The sequence below is a fragment of the Lissotriton vulgaris genome, chromosome 7, assembly GCF_964263255.1.
Source record: "Lissotriton vulgaris chromosome 7, aLisVul1.2, whole genome shotgun sequence".
In the NCBI taxonomy this organism is placed as follows: Eukaryota; Metazoa; Chordata; class Amphibia; order Caudata; family Salamandridae; genus Lissotriton; species Lissotriton vulgaris.
In genome coordinates, this window is record NC_141695.1 from 890,434,821 (window position 1) to 890,455,272 (window position 20,452).

General features: G+C 47.1%; 1 protein-coding gene across 5 annotated transcripts in view; it reads right to left on the reverse strand.

The window, feature by feature from the left end:
* TCOF1 (treacle ribosome biogenesis factor 1) overlaps nt 1–20,452 on the reverse strand; it is a 338,714-nt gene that overhangs the window by 83,150 nt on the left and 235,112 nt on the right. For all 5 annotated transcript variants that reach the window (XM_086931305.1, XM_086931303.1, XM_086931304.1 and 2 more), the window contains 2 exons: nt 11,649–11,791; nt 4,174–4,432 (listed from right to left, as the gene is read on the reverse strand). In XM_086931305.1, the coding sequence (XP_086787431.1) occupies nt 4,174–4,432; nt 11,649–11,791 (402 nt within the window). The remainder of the gene's footprint in view (nt 1–4,173; nt 4,433–11,648; nt 11,792–20,452) is intronic.

Sequence of the window (20,452 nt, forward strand, 5' to 3'; positions counted from 1 at the left end):
CCGGAAGCCAGACTGCAAGAGGTCGAGGGATCCGTTCTTCTCGAGGAAAGCGGCCAGCTGCTTGTTGACGGTCTTCTCGATGACTTTTGCAGGAAACGGGAGCAGCGAGATGGGGCGGTAGTTCTTGAGGTCGGTGGGGTCGGCTGATGGCTTCTTGAGTAGGGCGCTGAGTTCGGCGTGCTTCCAGCTCTCCGGGAAGGTAGCGGTGTCGAAGGAGGTGTTGATGATGTCCCCCCGCAGATGGGGTGCGATGACAGCGTCGGCCTTGTTGAAGACGTGGTGAGGGCAGGGGTCGGTAGGAGATCCGGAGTGGATGGAGTTCATCGTGCGGACGGTGTCTTCGGTGCTGATCGGGGTCCAGGCGCGGAGGGTGGTGGTGGGGGGCGGTGGTTCGGTCGTGGCGTGCGTCGGTTGAGTGCTGAAGCTGTTGTGTATGTCCGCGATCTTGTTGTGGAAGTAGGAGGCGAGGGAGTTGCAGAGGTCTTGCGAAGGGGTGATGTCGTTGTTTCCGGCGTTGGGGTTGGAGAGCTCTTTGACGATGTTGAAGAGTTCCTTGCTGTTGTGTGCGTTGTTGTCCAGTCGTTCCTTGAATGCGGTTTTCTTGGTGGCGTGGATGAGTTGGTGGTGCTTTCGGGTGGCGAGCTTGAGGGCAGTCCTGTTGTCCGGAATTGGGTCTCTGCGCCAGGTTCTCGAGGGCTCGGCAGTTCTTCTTGGAGCTCTTGAGTTAGTCGGTGAATCATGGGGCTTTCTTGCTACCGGGTCAGCTAGGCGGGGTCTTCAGAGGGGCGAGGTCGTCTGCGCAGTTGCTGATCCACTTCGCGAGGTTGGTGGCCGCCTGGCTTGGGTTCGTTGCGCTGGTGGGAGGGTTCATGCTCAGGGAGGTCGCGAGCTGGTCGGCTGTGATCTTGCTCCAGCTTCTGCGTGCAACCTGTTGCTGGTGGTGGTGGATCGTGGTCCTTCTGAAGCTGAAGTGGACGCAGCTGTGGTCCGTCCAGTGGAGTCCGGTGGCGTGGCTGAAGGCGATGTCCTTGCTGGATGAGAAGACTGGGTCGAGTGTGTGTCCGGCGTAGTGGATGGGGGTGGTGACCAGCTGCTTGAGTCCCAGGTTTGCGAGGTTGTCCAGCAGGGTGGTGGTGTTGCGGTCGTTGTTGTTCTCCAGGTGGAAGTTGAGGTCCCCGAGCAGGACGTAGTCAGCGGAGCAGAGGGCGTGAGGGCTGATGAAGTCGGCGATGTCTTCGCTGAATTGTGTGCGTGGTCCCGGGGGTCTGTAGATGAGGGTGCCTCTGAAGGTGGTCTTGGGGTACATCTATGTCCCCAGTAATCATGGTAGCCGATGTCCTTTCCTCTTCTCTGAAAATAGCAAAGGTCAGCGAGTTGGCAGTTTTAAAAGATGTTGCAGCATGATTTGAGAACACTTTGTCAAAAACGAACAACTTTTCCAGTGTTCCGATCAGTGTCCGGTGAAGACAGTCCGATTGCAATACAAACAAATCTGCTTTTGGATGCCTTGTGAGGCATGTAGGTGTGCTATAAACATAACAGAAAGTTACTTACCAGTAGGAGTACTTTTGCCGCTTGAAGAGGTTTCTAGATTCACATGTTGTGCATTATTCCATGCCATCTAGTGGTTGGGTCCAGAACTGTGTCTTTTCTATTTTGTTTTCATTTTTCTTTCTTTTTGGGTGTCGATCACAATTTGGTTTTGAGTCCATCATCTGTGTGTCGTCAGGAGTGCACTCTGGAATTGTGTGTGTGGTCGCCAGCTTCAGATTTATTTTTTCCTTTGGCAAATTTATTAGTTGGAACCTCCATTTCTCTTGACGGGTTACTGACCTCTCGTGTACGTCCCCTCACATTTCAAGGAAGGTGGGTAGGTTGCATGTGCGTCCAGCCCCCATTCCTGCATGCCTTGCAGAAGTGCAGCTGGCAGTGCTTTTCGCGGTAATCCAGGGAGGCGGCTCCAGCTGCACACAGCGACCTTGGCGACCAGGGGGAAGAGCAGTAGCGTCCAAGGAAGGCACGGGTGGGGTAGGCTGGCTTAAATTTGAGTGGCGTACAATGCAGCGCCGTACATTGAAATGGGGTAGATGGGGTAAACTGGAGTGGAGAAAACTGGAGCAGAGCACAATGAGGTAAATTGGGTGTGATAGCTAAGGGTTGGGTAGACTGGGGCGAGTTAGTTTGGGGTGAGGGCATTGCTAGATTGGAGTGCGGTAGGTTGGTGTAGACTGTGGAAGGGTAGACTGTTAGATTGGAGTAGAATGGGGTGCTGTAGATTGAAGTAGATGGGGGAAGGCAAAGTGGGGTACATTGGAGTGATGTAGATTGGTGTTAAATCAGGGTGGGGTAGATTGGAGGGGGAGATGGAAGACTGGGGTGTGGTGGATTCGGGGTGGGGTTAGATTGCATTGGAAAGACTGGGGTAGGATAGGTGGGATAGAGTGGGGTAGATTCGAGTGGGGTAGTTTGGGGTAGATAGACTAGGGTACACTGGTGTTGGGTAGTTTGTGGGTGTACACTGAAGTGGGGTAGATTGGTTTAGATTCTAGTGGGGTTAGTAGAGGTAGACTGGACTACATTGTAGAGTTTTAGAATGAAGTATTTTAGAATAAAGGGGTGTAGACTGTAGTAGGGTAAATTGCAGTGCAGTATATTGTACTGGAATAGATGAGGGTGGACTGGAGTTGGGTAGTTTTGAGTGGGGTAGGTTGGGTGGGTTAGAAGAGACTGAAGTGGGGTGGAGTAGGGTAGACTGGAATGGGGTGGTGTGTGAGGCGATGGAAGGGAGCAGCAGCATGTGGCGGTAAGGGGAGAAGCAGTGTGATGAAGAGGGTGGGGCAGTGGTGCCATGAGGAAGTGGGAGAGTTATTATGAAGTGCACATTCTATTATCAATAGCTGTGAGGGAAAAGTGAAAAAGGGCTTTTATGGCCCAGGACACATTTATCCTATTTAAAGTACACACATTTAAAACCAAACTATCTAGTTTCAAATGCTTGGCAGCTATTTTAAATGTAGGTATTTTGTTAATAAAACACATTCTAATGTTTTGTCTTGTCATAAAATTTGTGTTGCTCCAGGCAAACAACTGTAATATTGACAAACTCTCACTTAATTTCAGCTTAATTTCTTATTAGTTCATAACAGCATTATAGAGAAAGCCGTTCAGGGTTCATTTGCATGCCCATAATACCATGGGCTCTATTTGCCAATTTAGGTTGCTTCCTCCTTTTCAGTTGTCTTTTAGCCATACCAATATGTTTGAAAGTTGCCTGTAGACTGCGCAGAGTGCATGGGGAGTGGTCCCTGGTTTTCAAATACACTCCTAAAATCAGGGTTTTGTATACTATTCTGTACAATTTTGCTGTAGCTCACGTTCTACCAGCAAAACATTGCAGCTTCTCTTGCTGCGACCTGGGAAGGGGAAGCAACAATGGCTATTGAGATGGAGTATTGAGAAAAGCAGTATGGAATACAGAGATAGTGGCATTTGCTTGTTTGTTATTGTAAAAGAAATAGGAATGTAACCCAAGTAAAAAGCACGCTTATGGATGCTTAAACACAATTAAAGGGTGGCGGAGTTACAGAGGTACAGAAATAATAGATGGGAGGGGTGAGAGAAAAGAAGGAACAGAATGGAGAAAAGAGCGAGAAAAAATACAAGCACTTTTGTATTGAATACGTAAGCACAATAAAAAAAAGTAGCTCCAAAAAACGAGAGTAGTGAATGGACACAAGTACTTGGTACATGCTCTAAAGGGGGGGGCCTAACACAAGAAGAGGTATGACGGATGCATGCCATGACAAACTGGAACGGAGGATATGAGAGCGAAGTTGCAGCTAACAAATGGTAAGCCGGTGAGCTGGCTGTAGCCCACTAACTATATTCAGGTCTCGAAGAGACAGCACATGAGCTGTATAGCCTATAGCCAAGATCAAATCATTCCTGAAATTACCTTTTCGGAAATATACTCGGCAATGTGGAACATGACATTTTTTCTTTTCTAGAAACCCAGGGTCCAGCCACCTCAATACATATGAATTCAAGCAATTTTGCAGTCTGTTAGTATAGTAATTATTTTGAGTTCAAAGACAAATTGTGTTTTATAAACTCTCATTGGCTGTTAATCGCGGCATAAGCACAATCTGCAGCTCACAGAAAGAAATCTCTTACCAGATTTGGGGGTTGCTGTTTTAGTTGGTACCTCTTCGTCTTCACTCTCGGATGACGAGCTACTGCTGTCCGTTTTCCTGGCAATTCCAGTTCCCTTTGATGGTTCACCTTTTGATGGTGTGGGCTTTAGTGTCCCTGCCTTGCTTGACGACAATGTTGGAGGGGGAACACTTGCCCCCTTGCTCTGCTTGGGAGTTATCTTGGAAAGGGTGGAGTTAGCCTGAGCCACTTTAACATGAGGCTGTGCAGTGGAGTTTCTCTAGATCAATAAAATAAAAAGAAGGTGTAAAATGAACAGCCTTTTGACTCAAATGATTGCCTACAAATAGCTTATAAAATGCCACTAGTTTAAAAACGGCCTGGTTCTCCCACCTCAACACTGTGCGCTTTACTATTTAGTAAATACAAGATATCAATGGAGTGGATACCATGAATTGAAAGGTCCATGTGGGGCTTGGAAGCACATCATTTTTGAGGAATGAGTGGAACATAGTAGACAATGAAGCTCAAGGTGTAAGGTGAGTGCATCATGTTCTGAATCATTTGGTGGACAATGAGTGTATTATACCTTGAATCATGACTAGCATCTGATAAGACAGAGTGCCATCACAGGACCAGAGGCTATACATTTAATGGTGTAATGCACACTTAAGTAATAACTGAATCAACCCCAAAAGCTTGACCTGCTCTACTACATGTACTGCTTGCTGATCATCACTCAGAGGCAAGAAGTTAGTCTAGTTCACAAGTACTCCTAGTACGGCCCGGCAAGCCTTCCCTGGCGGACCGCGGACCTGGAGACATCTTACCTGGGTTTAAAAAAAAGAAATTAAACAGAGTCAGAAAACACTGCGCGGGACTCTGACAGACTCTGCTGCTCTGTGGGGGCCCGGGCATTCCAGTCATAGTCAGAGTGGAGCTGAAGGGGCACTAAGAGGTGAAATACAAAAGCCTCTTTAACATACAGATGGTCTTTTAAAGACCTGTGAAATGCGCGGGTGCGTGTGCGTGTGCGTGCGTGTGTGTGTGTGCCCCCAGAAGCTGTCTCAGCCCAGGCACACAAAGGCAGAGGGAGACCGAGGTAGGTGGAGGGAGACAGATGGAGCGAAAGGGTGAGGGAGTGAAAGGGTGAGGGAGTGAGAGGGAGGGAGAGGGAGTGAGAGGGAGTGAGAGGGAGTGAGAGGGAGTGAAAGGGAGAGGGAGGAGAGCGAGGGAGTGAAAGGGAGAGGGAGGAGAGCGAGGGAGTGAAGGGAGAGGGAGGAGGGCGAGGGAGGAGAGCGAGGGAGTGAAAGGGAGAGGGAGGAGAGCGAGGGAGTGAAAGGGAGAGTGAGGGGAGTGAAAGGGAGGAGAGCGAGGGAGTGAAAAGGAGAGGGAGGAGAGCGAGGGAGTGAAAGGGAGAGGGAGGAGAGCGAGGGAGTGAAAGGGAGAGGGAGGAGAGCGAGGGAGTGAGAGGGAGAGCGAGGGAGTGAAAGGGAGAGTGAGGGAAAGGGAGAGTGAGGGAGTGAAAGGGAGAGTGAGGGAAAGGGAGGGAGAGCGAGGGAGTGAAAGGGAGGGAGAGCGAGGGAGTGAAAGGGAGGGAGAGCAAGAGAGAGAGGGAGGGTGAGGGAGAGGGAGGGAGGGAGAGAGGGAGGGAGACAGGGAGGGAGCGAGGGGGAGAGGGCGAAGCATGACAGACAGAGGGAAGAGGGTGACAGATAGAGGGAGATAGGAGGGAGGGTAAAAGACAAAGGGAGGGAGGAGGGTGACGGACAGAGGGAGGGAGGTGGGCGACAGTGAGGAGGGCGACAGAGTGAGGCAGACAGAGTGGGAACGAGAGAGAGGGGGAGAGAAGGAGAGGGAGACAGAGAGCAAGAGAGAGACAGTCTGAGTGAGACAGGGAGAAATAGGGATAGATGGAGGGAGAGGTTGAGGGAGAGGGAGAGGGAGGGGGAGAGGGAGGGGGAGGGAGGGGGAGGGAGGGAGGGGGAGAGGGGGAGGGAGGGAGGGCGAAGGGGAGGGAGAGAGGGGGAGGGAGGGAGGGCGAAGGGGAGGGAGGGAGGGGGAGGGAGGGAGGGGGAGGGAGGGGGAGGGAGAGGGAGGGAGAGGGAGGGGGAGGGAGAGGGAGGGGGAGGGAGGGGGAGGGAGGGGGAGGGAGGGGGAGGGAGGGGGAGGGAGGGGGAGAGGGAGGGGGAGGGAGGGGGAGAGGGAGGGGGAGGGGGGAAGGAGGGAGAGGGAGGGAGAGGGAGGGGGAGGGAGAGGGAGGGGGAGGGGGAGGGAGGGGGAGAGGGGGAGGGAGGGAGGGGGAGAGGGGGAGGGAGGGAGGGGGATGGAGGGCGAAGGGGAGGGAGAGAGGGAGGGAGAGGGAGGGGGAGGGAGAGAGAGAGAGGGAGAGAGAGAGGGAGGGAGAGAGAGGGAGGGAGAGAGAGGGAGGGAGGGATGTGTGTATGCCGGGTCTGGTGGCTCAGTGGACGAAGGCGTCCGCTGCAGGGACTTGTGTTCAACCTCATGGTCACAGTTTTATTTGTTGCTCTAGCCCGCCCCCTCCCCCACTGGCCCCGCCCCCACCGGTGCGGCGCTCGGACACAAACCACACTGTAAATTTGGCCCCCAAGAGAAAGTTTGTGAGTACCCATGGTCTAGTGGCATCCATAGCTTTGTTACTTAGTGCTTCCATGGTGTACAAAGAGCCCTTAGGGGTAGTGGTCTACTTCTATTAAAGGCATTAACGTGCTATAAAGTGGGTAAATTATGTAATGTTGTGGCAAAGAGAATTTTAAGAAAGGGCTTGCGATATGTAAATTCTGATGAAACTATGAATCACAAGGTTTCGTAGAATAAATACCCACGGTTTCGTAGAATAAATCCACAACAGACACTGTGTTGGTGCATGTAGGAAAGGGCCTCTTATTCTATGACCCCCCCCCCCCAAGTTGGTGAGCTAATGCAGCTGGGTTTTCAACACTGCAGTGTACAGGGTCCTGCTGTTCAGGCCCCAGTGCAAGTGCTCAGACTCTCAAAGTACATGTACAATTAGTTAACTTACCCATAGGTCTTTAGGTACCCAGCGCTGGTAAGTTAACTGACACTAGTAAACTGCAGGATAGTCAAGAGCATTAAAGCTGACAACTCGACATGGCAAAATAAATCCTTTTGTCAGGACCAAGCCTTCATTTCTAATATTAATAAGCCACTTCTAGGGGAAGGTTTCAATAGCCCGCCAGGTAGGGTGCTTAACATTTAAAATAAGGGCTTCTTAGTTTGGGGGTTAACATGCCTTGACAGTGTGTGAGAAAGTGCCATCTTTCTTGCATGGTATGCCCCCACTTTTTGCTGAATTGCTGATGTACTTTGACTGAGTGTGCCCTGGGCTCCTGCTAATCAGGTGCCCAGGGCCTGTGTTCCTTCCCTAAAACTGTATTGAAACCTAAACCCAATTGGCATCTCTGGCCACCTGTCAGCCCCTGGTAAATGGTACCCAGGGCCAGCGGTGGCTGGTGGAGTCTGAAAGTGCCGGGCGTAGGACCAATTAATGTAATTAGGTGTGCAAGTGCAGCGAACGAGCTGAACATTTCAACTGGGGTTTAAGGGGGTGTCCCATGCTTAGGATATTTTTATACCAAAGTGTGAAATGGTGCAGTTTTCACAGTGCTTTATACCAGTTCAGGGAGTGAGTGTGAGGGGTGGAGATATACAACTCATATGTTGGCCCGGTGATACTGTCAACAAGCTGTGTAAGTGTAAATGTTATGTTACAAAAATGTCATTTAATAGTACAGATTTCGAAGCATTTTCGATATAAGAGCCGGAGCGCGTGCTTAGGCACATTTGAGTAAAAATAATTTGCACAGGATCTAACAGTATGTTGTTAAAGTTGGGAAGCATGGATTTTACTACATGGGCGATGAACGTATTTACTACACCACACCAGCATTCTTTCCACACACACAATTTTACAAAACAGTAAAAAATACATGGTCATAAAAAAATGTGTTTTCAACTCAATCACAAAAGGTGGTCCTACAGAAAAGGCAGCCCTGTTGATTGCCCCATGCAAATAATGAAACCGCGTACCCCTTTTTCTCGTTGCACATAAATCTGTTTCCCAGGTACAGATAAGAAACGGCCAAGCAGATTCAGAATTTATTAATCTGCAGCAGAAACTCAAAACTGATGTATTCAAAAGCAACCAAATAAGTAGATCAGCATGATGTTGTGTATTTAAATTTCGTTTTTCATCACAAATGCTGGCACTGGGGAAGTAAGTGAACTGAGAGGGATTCAAGTTTCTCGTATGGTTACCAAAACAAAGCACAGTGACCCAGGCGCTGAGGGCCTAACCTTCATTTTACTCTCTGCGTCCATTCACTCAACCGCAGCGTTTATTTAACGTTACTTGGCAGCCTGAAAAGTGATCCTGAAGGAATTGAGTTGATTCGTGCAAGACTAGTTAACGTGTAAATAGTGATGTGACGGGCGTTGCGGTGTCTCAGAGACTTGGTGCTGCTATTTAAAAATAATGTTACTAGCTGTAGTGGTGTGCACTCCAAATTTCAAAGGTGGTGTTTCAAAATTCTGACATTCCAGCTTCCCTACCTGTTGCTGTGCAGCCACGAGCAGAGGGAAGCAAGCTGCAGTAGTGGAAAGCCCTAGTAAACAGGCTTCTATAACTTTAAAAAATGCCCGCCTGGGCCTTACCTGGGCTGGTGAACTGCCAACTCCGGAGTTTACGTTAGTCAAATCCAGTCATACTCCAGACAGCTACCTGAGAGACTAGCTGCTGCCAGCAGTGTGCACGGCAGTAATGCATGTCTCTGGACTTGAGTTGGAGTTTGCTCTAAATGAAGTCAAGCCCATCTTGCTGGAGTCTAGTGATGACGCTGCAGTAAATAAAATGGCTTCCAGTAAGTTCCACCACAGTGGAGAGTGCAGAATCACGGCGGGAAGAAGCAGTCTCATGTAGAGTCTACGCAGACTATTCCTGCCACATCCCTTTCCCACTTGTCACAGGGTGGGTCTCACCACACCCTGTAATGAGTTGTGAAAGGGCGTGGTGACAAGCTCCACTCTCCCTGATTGACGTGGAGGGTTAGTGATCCCGGGCTTGTTTTTAAAACGAGCGGGGCTAACTCCACCTCCACTCCATCTGGGCCGTGATGCCGAGCTGATGATATCACAGCCTCCATTGTCGTTTTCACTTTAACAAGGCAGGTGGCCCCATTAGCCAACATGGAGTTTGATTGGCCATCGCGTTCGTTCAGTGCTTACTTCCATTTGGGACCACGACCGATATTAGTCCAAGGTATCAAAATAATCGTTACACTAAACTGGACTTATTGCCGAGATCAGGTTTTAAGGTAACTTCTAAAAGAAGGAGGCTTTCGAAAGTCACCACGGTGTTGCTTTGACCTTTCAAAATTAAATCTCTAGCTATGCCAGAACCAATTAGCAAGACTAGAAACCTACAGGAAAGGAACCTTAGTTCCAGAACTATAAATGGTAAAAGCAGTTAATTCCATGAACAATTAGGAGTAAGCAAGTCTTTGTTCTAGTTGATAGTTGATAATTTATTCTGCCCATAAGCGAGAAATCAACGCTGTTAATTTCTGATTACATCACACACTGGCAACAGGCAAAGGTCCAATAATTACCTCTTCAGTTAAATCGGCTAATGTATTTGTGCATCACACAATGGTCCTCTACTCACAAACGCAGGAGTGGAGAAGAAAGACCTGGAAAGCATCAACTTCTATGAGAGTATGAAAAGTGAAATTCCATGTGTTATTGTTGCCTTATTAATACATCTGCAACAAACAAAGTGATGTAAGGAATGTTTAAATACATCAGACTATGGCTAATTGTTTGGGCCTCCAATTCATCGATTTTCACCCACTAGGCCACTCTAGACAGACCTGCCATATGCAAATCAGACTTGGGCCTCTTTAAACAGGAACAGCCCAGCCCAAATTTCCTGGCCAGCTCCTCCCCCTTTTGTCTCATCAGTGAAGTACCGTTTGAGCCCAAAGGCACATTGACCAAGGAATCCATGTCTGGACATACCTGTTGCAGTAAGGGCCTCTACTGCAAAAAAACAGAGATGGAAGAAATGCTGAAAATCATAGCTGCTGGCAACTGCTAAGGGCTGCATTTCAGTCCATCGTTTTTCACCCACAGTACCACTCAATGGTCATGGTGTTGCTCCAATATGAACAGTCCAACCCTCTAGATGAGACCACAAGGAACTCCAGAATGTTTTAGCCTATTTAAACCTCATCAATGAGGTATAGCCTTTGTCCTTTGTCACAGTGAGCACAGAGTTGCATCTTGTCTTAACCATTACACTTATGGTGTTGAGCAGTGGAAAAGACCAAGCCGAAAGATGGAATGCTTGCAAATTGCTAGAGGACGCATTCCAATCCATTTTCCCCCACTATTTCACTCCAAAGACCATCCATGTGCAAATCAGTCTTGATATTTCTCAACTAGAATGGTCCAGCATGGACTCCCAGGTCCCGTCTAGACCGCAATATAAGCAACCTCAGACTAGTTTCAGCAAACTTGGGCCTCGTACGCGGGCCACAGCTGAAATCCTCAAACAGCAGAGCACAGGACCAACAACATGACATGGCCGTGGAATTATGGTAAACAAGTCAATGGGTTAGTTCCTCATTTGGGGTTTGTTCATGCAACATAACTGGTGCTATGTAAAGCGCTCTGATACCAGATTCGGGTCAGGTTCGTGCTATATAAAACTCAGCAAAAAAAAAAAAACATGGAATCACTAGTCTGATGAGTCACAAGGGATCAGAGTGGTGAGATCATTGTGTCCTCACACACCCAATAGGGTGTCGTGCTTCATCATAGGGTGCTCCTAGTCAAGCCGGCGCTGCAATGCCTGATGGGCCTGGGGGCTCTTCGTCGGAGATCTTTTTGATCCGTAAATGTCGTTAGATGCATGCATGTGAGAGGTCAGAGAAATGTATAAGTTGGTAAAAAGAAAATGTGGTTAAAGAGGTTAAAGGAACCTGAAAATATTTTTTAATTATTAAAGTGACGGTCCCATGACACAGTAAAAATAGGGTGCTATCTTGGGGTCACAATGGGCCTTCGTAGATAGTAAGTGGGAAATGTGATACAGTCAACATGTTTCATGCCCTGTTTGCCTGGAGGTTCAATTATTTTGTCACTGACAAAGTATGTCCTGCCAATGAAGGCTTACTCTGTAACCAAAAATAAAATCATACGAGGATTTCACTTGCCACAACTCCTGGAATCAACTCACAACAAATGTTCATTAATAAAATAAGTTGATGCCTCAAAGGAGGGCTCAACTAGAAAATGAATTACTTGTACTGCTTCTGGCACAGCAGGGAAGTGCAAAGAAAGAACTGAGTATAGGGAAGCATTGGTGGTTATATATGAACTCATAACCGCAAGGTGAAGGTATACCCAAATCACATGTTTAGTTTATTACCCCCCAAAACACCTTATCCAGTTACCTGTGTTAGATTCCCTTTCTCCTGTTCAGAATCTTCACTTGAGTCTTCGCTGGAGTCTTCGCTGCTGGTTTTGTCCTTTTCTGATTTCCGAGAGGGTGGCGCAGGGGGTGTCTTCACGCTGGCTTTTACTTGTGAAGCATTGGCTACAGGAAACAGTGAGTTTTATAAAGAGATTGGGTGTCTGACATGTAAAACAGACACAAAACATACATTTCTGGAACACTGTGGATGTTGGAGTGGATAGATCATATACATTAAAGATCATATTCAGGGTGATTTAGCGCAAACATCAAATGACAATCTTTGCGAACGCTATAGCTCTTTCCCCCTATTTGTAAAGGTTCTCTTTGAAGTCCCTATAAAAAATTCTAGAACGCAACACACTGATCAAAGTAAAAGAAACGCTGGATTAATAACTCCTATCTTAATCGATCAAGCCTGGCACAAAAAAGTTTTTACATTGGCGCTGTTAGGCTGCACAAACACTTCAAGCAACACAAACAGTACATACCTGGAACTATGCCTGCAGCTCGCTCATATTTGTACTTTTATTCACTGAGCAGAACTTTATGCTCCAGCATTAGAAAGCTAAAGTTGTCAAGATTTTATCACAGTGATCATTAACTAGTGAAGGCACACTGATTTTATAGGAGGCCTGAATGGAGAAGGCAGCATAGTAACTAGAAAAGAATGTTAGGGCAGCATACTTTAAAGCTTTATATAGCCTTTATTCTAAATGTAGCGATGCAACAATAGTTACAGTTGTGATAATACAATCACACTGGAAATTTAAGAAACACAAAACCGAAAAGGCAATTCGAACAGACAACCAACGTGGGCCATCCAGTTGTGCATAGTGTCACTTGTTTGAGTATGTCTGTTTTCCATTATGAGTGTATTATACAACAGTTAACCCACAATTACACAAGGACCCAAGTACTATGTAGGGCATGCAATCCTGTATATGCTTGTTCATTGGGCATGGTTCAATGCCAAGGCTGAAGCAAGCTAGTGGATCTTGGGCTTCACAAACGTATAGCAAATTCATTTAGGCAAACTATTATGGTTGATAAACATGGTGCCTGCTTGTCGCTTTGGGCTGGATGATTGCTGAGTGAATACATGAATCAATGTTGAATAAGCCCCTTTTTGATATGCTGACACTTGAACTGAGGTACATGTCGTTCTAAAACAGTGACCAATAAATACAAGCCAAGTGACAGGCCTAATTCAGATTTTACTTTCGCACCTATGTCAGTTTAATCTCATTGGTTAAGCTATATCTACTGAGAACATTTTATCTAGTGAACTTTCAAAAAAATTCACAATGAAGGCGGTAACTTTTTTTTTTTATTTCTGTAAACACCCGAGTCTCTTAAGTCACTTAGCCAAAATGTTGCACTGTATTTATAGTACTATAATCACAGTGTGCCATAGTTTCATCTTGAACACGGCTTCTTGCAAATACAAGTGTGACATCAATGGAGTATGAATGGGATTTGGACTGAATTGAGAAACTTAAACATTATTTCTTATTATAAAGCTCATAATTGCACTTGAGAAACGCCTAGACGATAGTACTCGGATTGAACAGGGAAAGGTCTTGTTGGAAAGGTCTGAGTGTGGCAACCTGGATTATATTCGACTGACTGGGGGAATAATCAGGATGTCTCAGGAGTGGTTTGGGTTAAGACCAAATGGTACACTATGCGGCAATATATAGGGCAATGTGTATTTCTTATCTTCAAGCCCCTTAAGGTCTCTGTCATTCATTGTTTAGAGGATGGGGAAGGAAGGGGACTCAGTTTGAGACACTGTAGTGTAGAACAGCCCTCCAGAAGTGAGACTGTTCCTCTTCATATACAAGGAATATAACCTTTTACCAAACTTGGTTGGAACAGTTGCAACAAAATCAGCCAGCTGAAGAATAAAGATAAAAATGTACACCCTACTGCACAATTGAAAACGCCTCTAAGGAAATTTGTACTGAAGACCTCCGAGACATTGATGCACTGTGGTTAACGCACAAATTGAACCTAATGGAGTAAAGACAGAAATGCTGAAACATTAGCTAAAAGGTGCCAATATTCAGCCAGTTATACACTAGAAAAATGGCAAACTGAAAAAGAAACATTTGACTAATCTTCTAGCCATTTGTGTGTGGCCTGCAGTGATTTAGTATCACATGTAATGTATGCTACTGCCATCAAGGATTAAAGTGTGGGTGTTTGCAAGTTGTTTTTCTACAAAAAAAAGTATTTGATCTCAAGACTCAACTAACCCTCAATGAACCAGGACGGACTCATTCTCAGATTGTTTCCCCAGTAGATACAAAAATCCCCCACCTCTAAAAATCCCCATGGTTTTCAGAGACACTAAAGGTGGATAAATCTCTATGCGAAAAAAACTAGAGTGGAGATACTTCTATGAGGAGAAGGCCACAGCAACTTATCAGGCAGTCCTGAAAAATTATCACACTTCAATTCAGAAAGCCCAAAAATCTTTCTTTGCTACCTTCATTTTTGAAACCCCTAATAAACACTGACTATTACTTAAAATTGTTAACTCTTTCCTATAGCAACAAAGAATGTGCTTTCCCCCTAATGAGCTATGTGAAGATTCCTCCAATTTCTTTTTAAAGAAAATTCAGACTATTTAGAAGCAACTCCCCAAACAATCTCTGCAGAATCAGGAGGTGGTATCTCTTTCTCATCCTGGCCCCTTATTTACAAAATGTAGCAACATTTCCTTTGAAGAATCGGTGACAGAATTTGAGAAATGTAAATCATGTTCCCCTTTAGACTCCTACCCTACTTACATTTTAAAATATGCCTCTCACTTTGTGAACCAATTTTAAACAAAGTTCTGAATGACTCTCTGGACTTGGCCATCGGCCCCAAATGTTGGAAACAAGCCATGTTGATCCTTCGGTTTAAAATATCTGCTTCTGATCCCAGGTACTTAGTAATTTTAGATCCATCTCTCAATGCTAGCTACACTTTTGAAGAAATCGAATAGTTTCTTACCGGTCAGCGTTTTGCAGCTTGAAGATCTTTCTGGATTCATTATGCTGTGCATTATTACGCGGTCTAGTGGTTGAGTCCGGTATCGTAGTCTTTTTTCTGTTTTTTGTTTGTTTGTTTTTTTCGTCGCCCAGGAGGTCGTCGACGTCCCACCTTTTGGTGTCCCTTCCTGTGACGTCGGCACGCTTCCTGCGGAAGCTCCCAACTTTGGACGCCATCTTCGGATTTTTTTTTCTTGTTTGAGTCATTGTTATTTATCCTTTTCCAATCATTTTAGGTTGTTCCTTCTTTTTCAAGGAACTCCAGATTTGTCTCTTTTAAAGAGTTTGACTGTATATTGTCTTTGTATTCCCTTCTCCTCCTGTCTCATCTTTCTGGCGGAGGTGGGTGGGTTCGCTAGTGAATCCTGAAAGCTCTTCAAGCTGCAAAACACCGACAGGTAAGAAACTATTTGTTTTGCATCATGAATCTTTCTGGGTTCACTATTCTGTGCATAGACTTTGTAGCGGTTTGTTATATTTATGGCGGCTGGGTGGAAGATGAGCGTTGGTTGTTGAATACATGTTGAACCACTTTCTGTCCTACTTGTGCTTCCTTTATTTGTATATCCACGCAGTAGTGCTTAGTGAAGGTGTGCACTGAAGCCCATGTTGCCGTCAGGCATATGTTTTGAATCGGTGTGTTAGCCAGGAAGGCTATTGTTGCTCCCTTTTTCCTAGTAGAGTGGGCTTGTGCCCCTCTTAGTAGTTCTTGCCCTGCCTGCTTGTGGAAGAATTGTATAGTTTGTGTGATCCATTGTGCGATGGTGCCCTTTGCTACTGGTCTTCCCATGAAACTGCTTGAGAAGGACACAAAGAACTGCTTTGTTTTCCAGTGCTGTTTACTGCCCTTCTAGCATCCAGAGTGTGCAGGGCCCTCTCTGCGCTTGTGGATGGTTTCTGAAAGAAGCTTGGTATCTGAATTGTTTGGTTCCTGTGAAACCTTGACTGCACCTTTGTCATAAAGTGTCGGGCAGTTCTCATTACCACCCTGTCATTGTGTATTTAATTGTAGGGTTCTTGTAGTATTAGCGCGTGCAGCTACTTTACCCTGCGTAGCGAGGTGATATTTTTGCCCCTTCCAGGAATCTCTTTACTACTTGGGATGTAAAGCTCTTTCCCGTCTCTCCATTGTGTAGGCTATCGTTGCTAGGTGTACTCTCAGCGAGGTAGAGCTTAGGCTCACTTTTAGCAGGTGTGTTAAATATTTTAGCACGGTTGATTCCTTGGTCATTTTCTTCTGTACCTTTTTCCTGATGCACCATTGTGTGAATCTTTTCCATTTTGCCACATAGCACCTCCGTGTGGTAGGTCTCCTTGCCTCCCGTAGCACCCGCAGTCTGCTCTCTGGGAGTTTCAGGTGTGCAAACTACGTATTCAGGAGCCATGCCACTAGGCAGAGGTTCTCTGGCTCTGGGTGAAGTACCTCCCCGTTTTGCATGGTGAGCAAGTCTTTTCTTTTTGCAAACTGGTGAGGTGGTCCCTGCGCCATCTTCACTATTTGTGAGAACCAGGACTGCCTGGCCCACTGTAGTGCCACCAGAATCAGTGTCATGTTGCTGGTTCTGCTTTTGCTGAGTACCCTGTGTATCAGTGGTATCGGGGGAAAAGCGTAGGCAAATGTTTTCAACCAGCCTATCCACAGGGCATTCCCCTGGGACTGTTCCCCTGGTTGCCTGGATGCGAAGTATTGGCATTTTGCATTCTGGTGTGTTGCAAATAGGTCTATTTTTGGTGTCCCTCACTTCTTGAATAGCTTTTGCGTTTCTTGTGCATTGAGATCCCACTCGTGGGAGGCTGATGTTTGCCTGCTGAGCCTGTCTGCCTCCACGTTGTCCTTTCCTGGTAGGTGTATAGCCAGGAGGTCTATTTGTAGTGGGATGCCCATCTCCATATCTCCTGCACTAGGTTGGATAGTCCGACTGATTGTATTCCTCCCCGTTTGTTGATGTAGAACATTGTTGTCGGTTTGTATCAACACTCTCTACTTGTACAGTTGTTTCTGTCTTTTTGGTCAAGGAACACTATTATTAGTTCTAGGTAATGGATGTGCTTGATCGCATCTGTTGGTAGTCCACAGACCAGGCACCTTGAGCTGGCTCATGTGTTCTCCCCATCCCCTCTGGGATGCGTCGTCTGTGGTGATGGTCACAGTTGGGTTTGATGGTGTTAAAAGCTTCCCCTTTGTTATGTTCTCCTTGTTCCACCACGCTATCTCCTCTTGCACTGCATGCATTACAACCACTAGATCTTCCCAACTCCCTGTAGCTTGTGACCATCGCTGTTGGAGCCATTCCTGGAATGGTCTCATGTGGAGTCGTATATCGGGGACTAGGTGTATGCAGGACGCAATCATCCCCATGATCTTGCTCGCTACGTGTCTCCTTCAGTAGGGCAAGTATTCTCTTGTCGCTGGGGAACACCTTGCTCTGTATGGTGTTGATATATGCGCCTAGGAAGAACTTCACTTGTTCTGGTTCCATTGAGGATTTCCACAGTGTATTGAGAATCCTAGTTCTGTCAGCCTCTGTGTGACCCTCTATTCATGCCTTTGGCATGGTTTGTAGGAACTTGCTTTTATTACCCAGTCGTCGAGGTAGGGGTATACATGAATCCCTTCCCTCCGTAGTTCAAGTTCAAGTTAAGGGATTTGTATAGCGCACTACTCACCCAGAGGGTCTCAAGGTGCTTGAGGGCGGGAGTGTGCATTACTTATCGAATAGCCAGGTTTTTACCTGCTTTCTGAAGGAGAGGTGGTTCTGTGTAAGGCGGAGGTGAGTGGGGAGAGAATTCCAGGTTTTGGCCGCTAAGTAGGAGAAGGATCTTCCTCCCATGGTGGATCTATGGATGCGTGGAATTGCGGCGAGGGCTAGATTGGATGATTGTAGTTGGCGGGTGGGTGTGTAGAAGGACAGTTGTGTGTTGAGGCATTCGGGTCCTAGGTCGTAGAGGGCCTTGTGTGCGTGGGTGAGGAGGCGGAACGTTATTCTCTTGTTGACGGGGAGCCAGTGGAGGTCTTTCAGGTGACCGGAAATGTGAGCATGACGGGGGATGTCCAATATGAGTCTGGCTGAGGCGTTTTGGATGCGCTGGAGTTTTTTCTGAAGTTTGGCTGTGGTTCCGGCGTAGAGGGTATTTCCATAATCCAGTCGGCTAGTGACCAGAGCGTGGGTGACGGTCTTTCTTGTTTCGATGGGGATCCAACAGAAGATTTTTTTGAGCATGCGAAGGATGTTGAAGCATGAATATTCGACGGCGTTGACTTGTCTGGTCATCGAGAGGGAGGAGTCTAAGATGAAGCCCAGGTTACGTGCCTGGTCATCGAGAGGGAGGAGTCTAAGATGAAGCCCAGGTTACGTGCATGATCTGTAGGTATGGGTGCTGTACCCAGGGCCGGTGGCCAGCATAAGTCGTCCCAGGCAGAGGGGGATGATCCTAAGATGAGGACTTCCGTTTTGTCCGAGTTTAGTTTTAGACGGCTGTTCTTCATCCATTCGGCTACTTCTTTCATTCCTTCGTGTAGATTGGTTTTGGCGGTGTTTGGGTCTTTGGTGAGGGAGAGGATTAGTTGGGTGTCGTCTGCGTAGGAGATGATGTTGAGGTTGTGTTGTCGTGCGATGGATGCGAGGGGACTCATGTAAACGTTGAAGAGGGTGGGACTGAGTGATGATCCTTGTGGTACGCCGCAGATGACTTCAGTGGCCTCTGATTTGAATGGGGGGAGGCGGACTCTCTGGGTTATCCCGGCAAGGAACGAGATGATCCATTCTAGAGCTTTTCCTTGTATTCCGACGTTGCTGAGGCGTTGAATGAGGGTGCTATGACAGACTGTGTCGAAGGCGGCCGAGAGGTCAAGTAGGATGAGGGCAACTGTTTCTCCGTTGTCCAGTAGCGTTCGGATGTCTGTGGCTGCGATGAGGGCGGTTTCGGTGCGGTGTTTGGCTCGGATGCCGGACTGTGAGGGGGTCGAGGGAATTGTTGGATTCAAGGAAGGCGGCGAGCTGGGGATTGACGGCTTTCTCAATGACTTTGGCAGGGAATGGGAGGAGTGAGATGGGGCGGTAGTTCTGAGTTCAGAGGGGTCTGCTGTGGGTTTCTTCAGAAGGGCGCTGAGTTAGGCATGTTTCCAGCTTTCTGGGAAGGTAGCGTAGTTGAAGGAACAGTTGATGACATCGCGGAGATGGGGTGCGATGATGGAGTCTGCTTTGTTGAAAATGTGGTGGGGGCATGGGTCGGTTGGCGATCCTGAGTGGATGGAGTTCATCAGGCGGATGGTGTCTTCAGTAGTGATTGGGTTCCAGGCGTAAAGGTTGTGAGGGTGCTGTTTTGGTTCGGAGGTGGGTGGAGTGGACTGTTCTTCGGACTGGCTTTCAAAGCTGTTATGTATGTCGGCGATTTTGTTGTGGAAGAAAGAGGATAAAGAGTCGCAGAGGTCTTGGGAGGGAGTGATGCCATTGGTGTCGGCGGTGGGGTTGGTAAATTCTTTGACGATGTTGAATAGTTCCTTGCTGTTGTGGGTGTTATTGTCGATTCGATCCTTGAATGCGGATTTCTTGGTGGATCGGATTAATTGGTGGTGTTTGTGGGTGGCGTCCTTGAAGGTGGTCAGGTTGTCAGTGGTTGGTTTTTTTCTCCAGGTTTTCTCGAGAGTACGACATAACTTCTTGGATTTCTTAAGGTAGTCGTTGAACCAGGGGGCCTTTTTGCTACCTTGTTTGATCTGGTGGTTTTTCAGGGGTGCTAATTCGTAATTCGTTAGCGCTGTGAGTGATCCATTGTGTGAGTTTGGTGGCAGCATGGTTTGGGTCCGATGACATGGCAGGAGGGTTTTGGTTAAGCGAAGTGAAGAGTTGGTTGGTGGTGATTTTGTTCCTGTTTCTTCGAGGAATAGGTTGTGGGGCGAGGTCTTTTTGTAACTGAAGTGAACGTAGGTCCGTAGGTGCGCTGCTACTGCTGCGAGGCACTTGGTAAAGACCCTTGGTGTGGATTTTAGTCCGGAGGCCAGGGCTGTGAACTGGTAGTGCGCTTGGTCTATGGCAAATCTCAGTAGAGGTTTGTGTCATCTGTTCATGGGAATGTGTAGGCAGGCATCTTTGAGGTCTATGGTGGACATAAAATCTCCGACCCTTATCTGCGGGATGACTTCTTGTAGGGATGTCATTTTGAAGATTTGAGTTTTGATGTATTGATTTAGGAACCGTAGATCCAGGATGGGTCTTAATGTTTCGTCCACTTTTGGCACGGGAGGTAGTTTAAGTACACTCCCTTGTTTCTTTCTTTGAATGGTACTGTTTCTATCGCCTCCTAGTGGAGAAGTGCTTGTGCTTCCTCTAGTAGTAGCGCTAGTTCTTTTGCAGAGCACACCTTCCTTTTTGGTTTCCTGATTGGAGGCTTCTTTTCCAGTTCTATGCAATATCCTAACTCTATGATGTTCAGTATTCATTTGTCGGTCGTTTTTTTTTTCACTCCTGGTAGAATTGTTTTAGTCTGCCTCCTACTGGTGTTACATGTTCGTTGATCCCAGACTTTAGTTTGTGTAAAGCTTTTTTGCTTATTTTGTTATGCTCCTCCTTTCGAGGTGTTCTGTGGGTGGGCCCGTTTGGTGGAGCGGAGTCACTTTGAGGTGGGTTGCTGGCCCCCTCTCCTTGTTTGTCCAAGTCATTCACTCTCCCGAGAAAAAAACTGGCCCCAAGGCTGGTATTGCTAGTTTTGCTGCTGCTGGCCCTGCTGCGCTTGGTTGTTG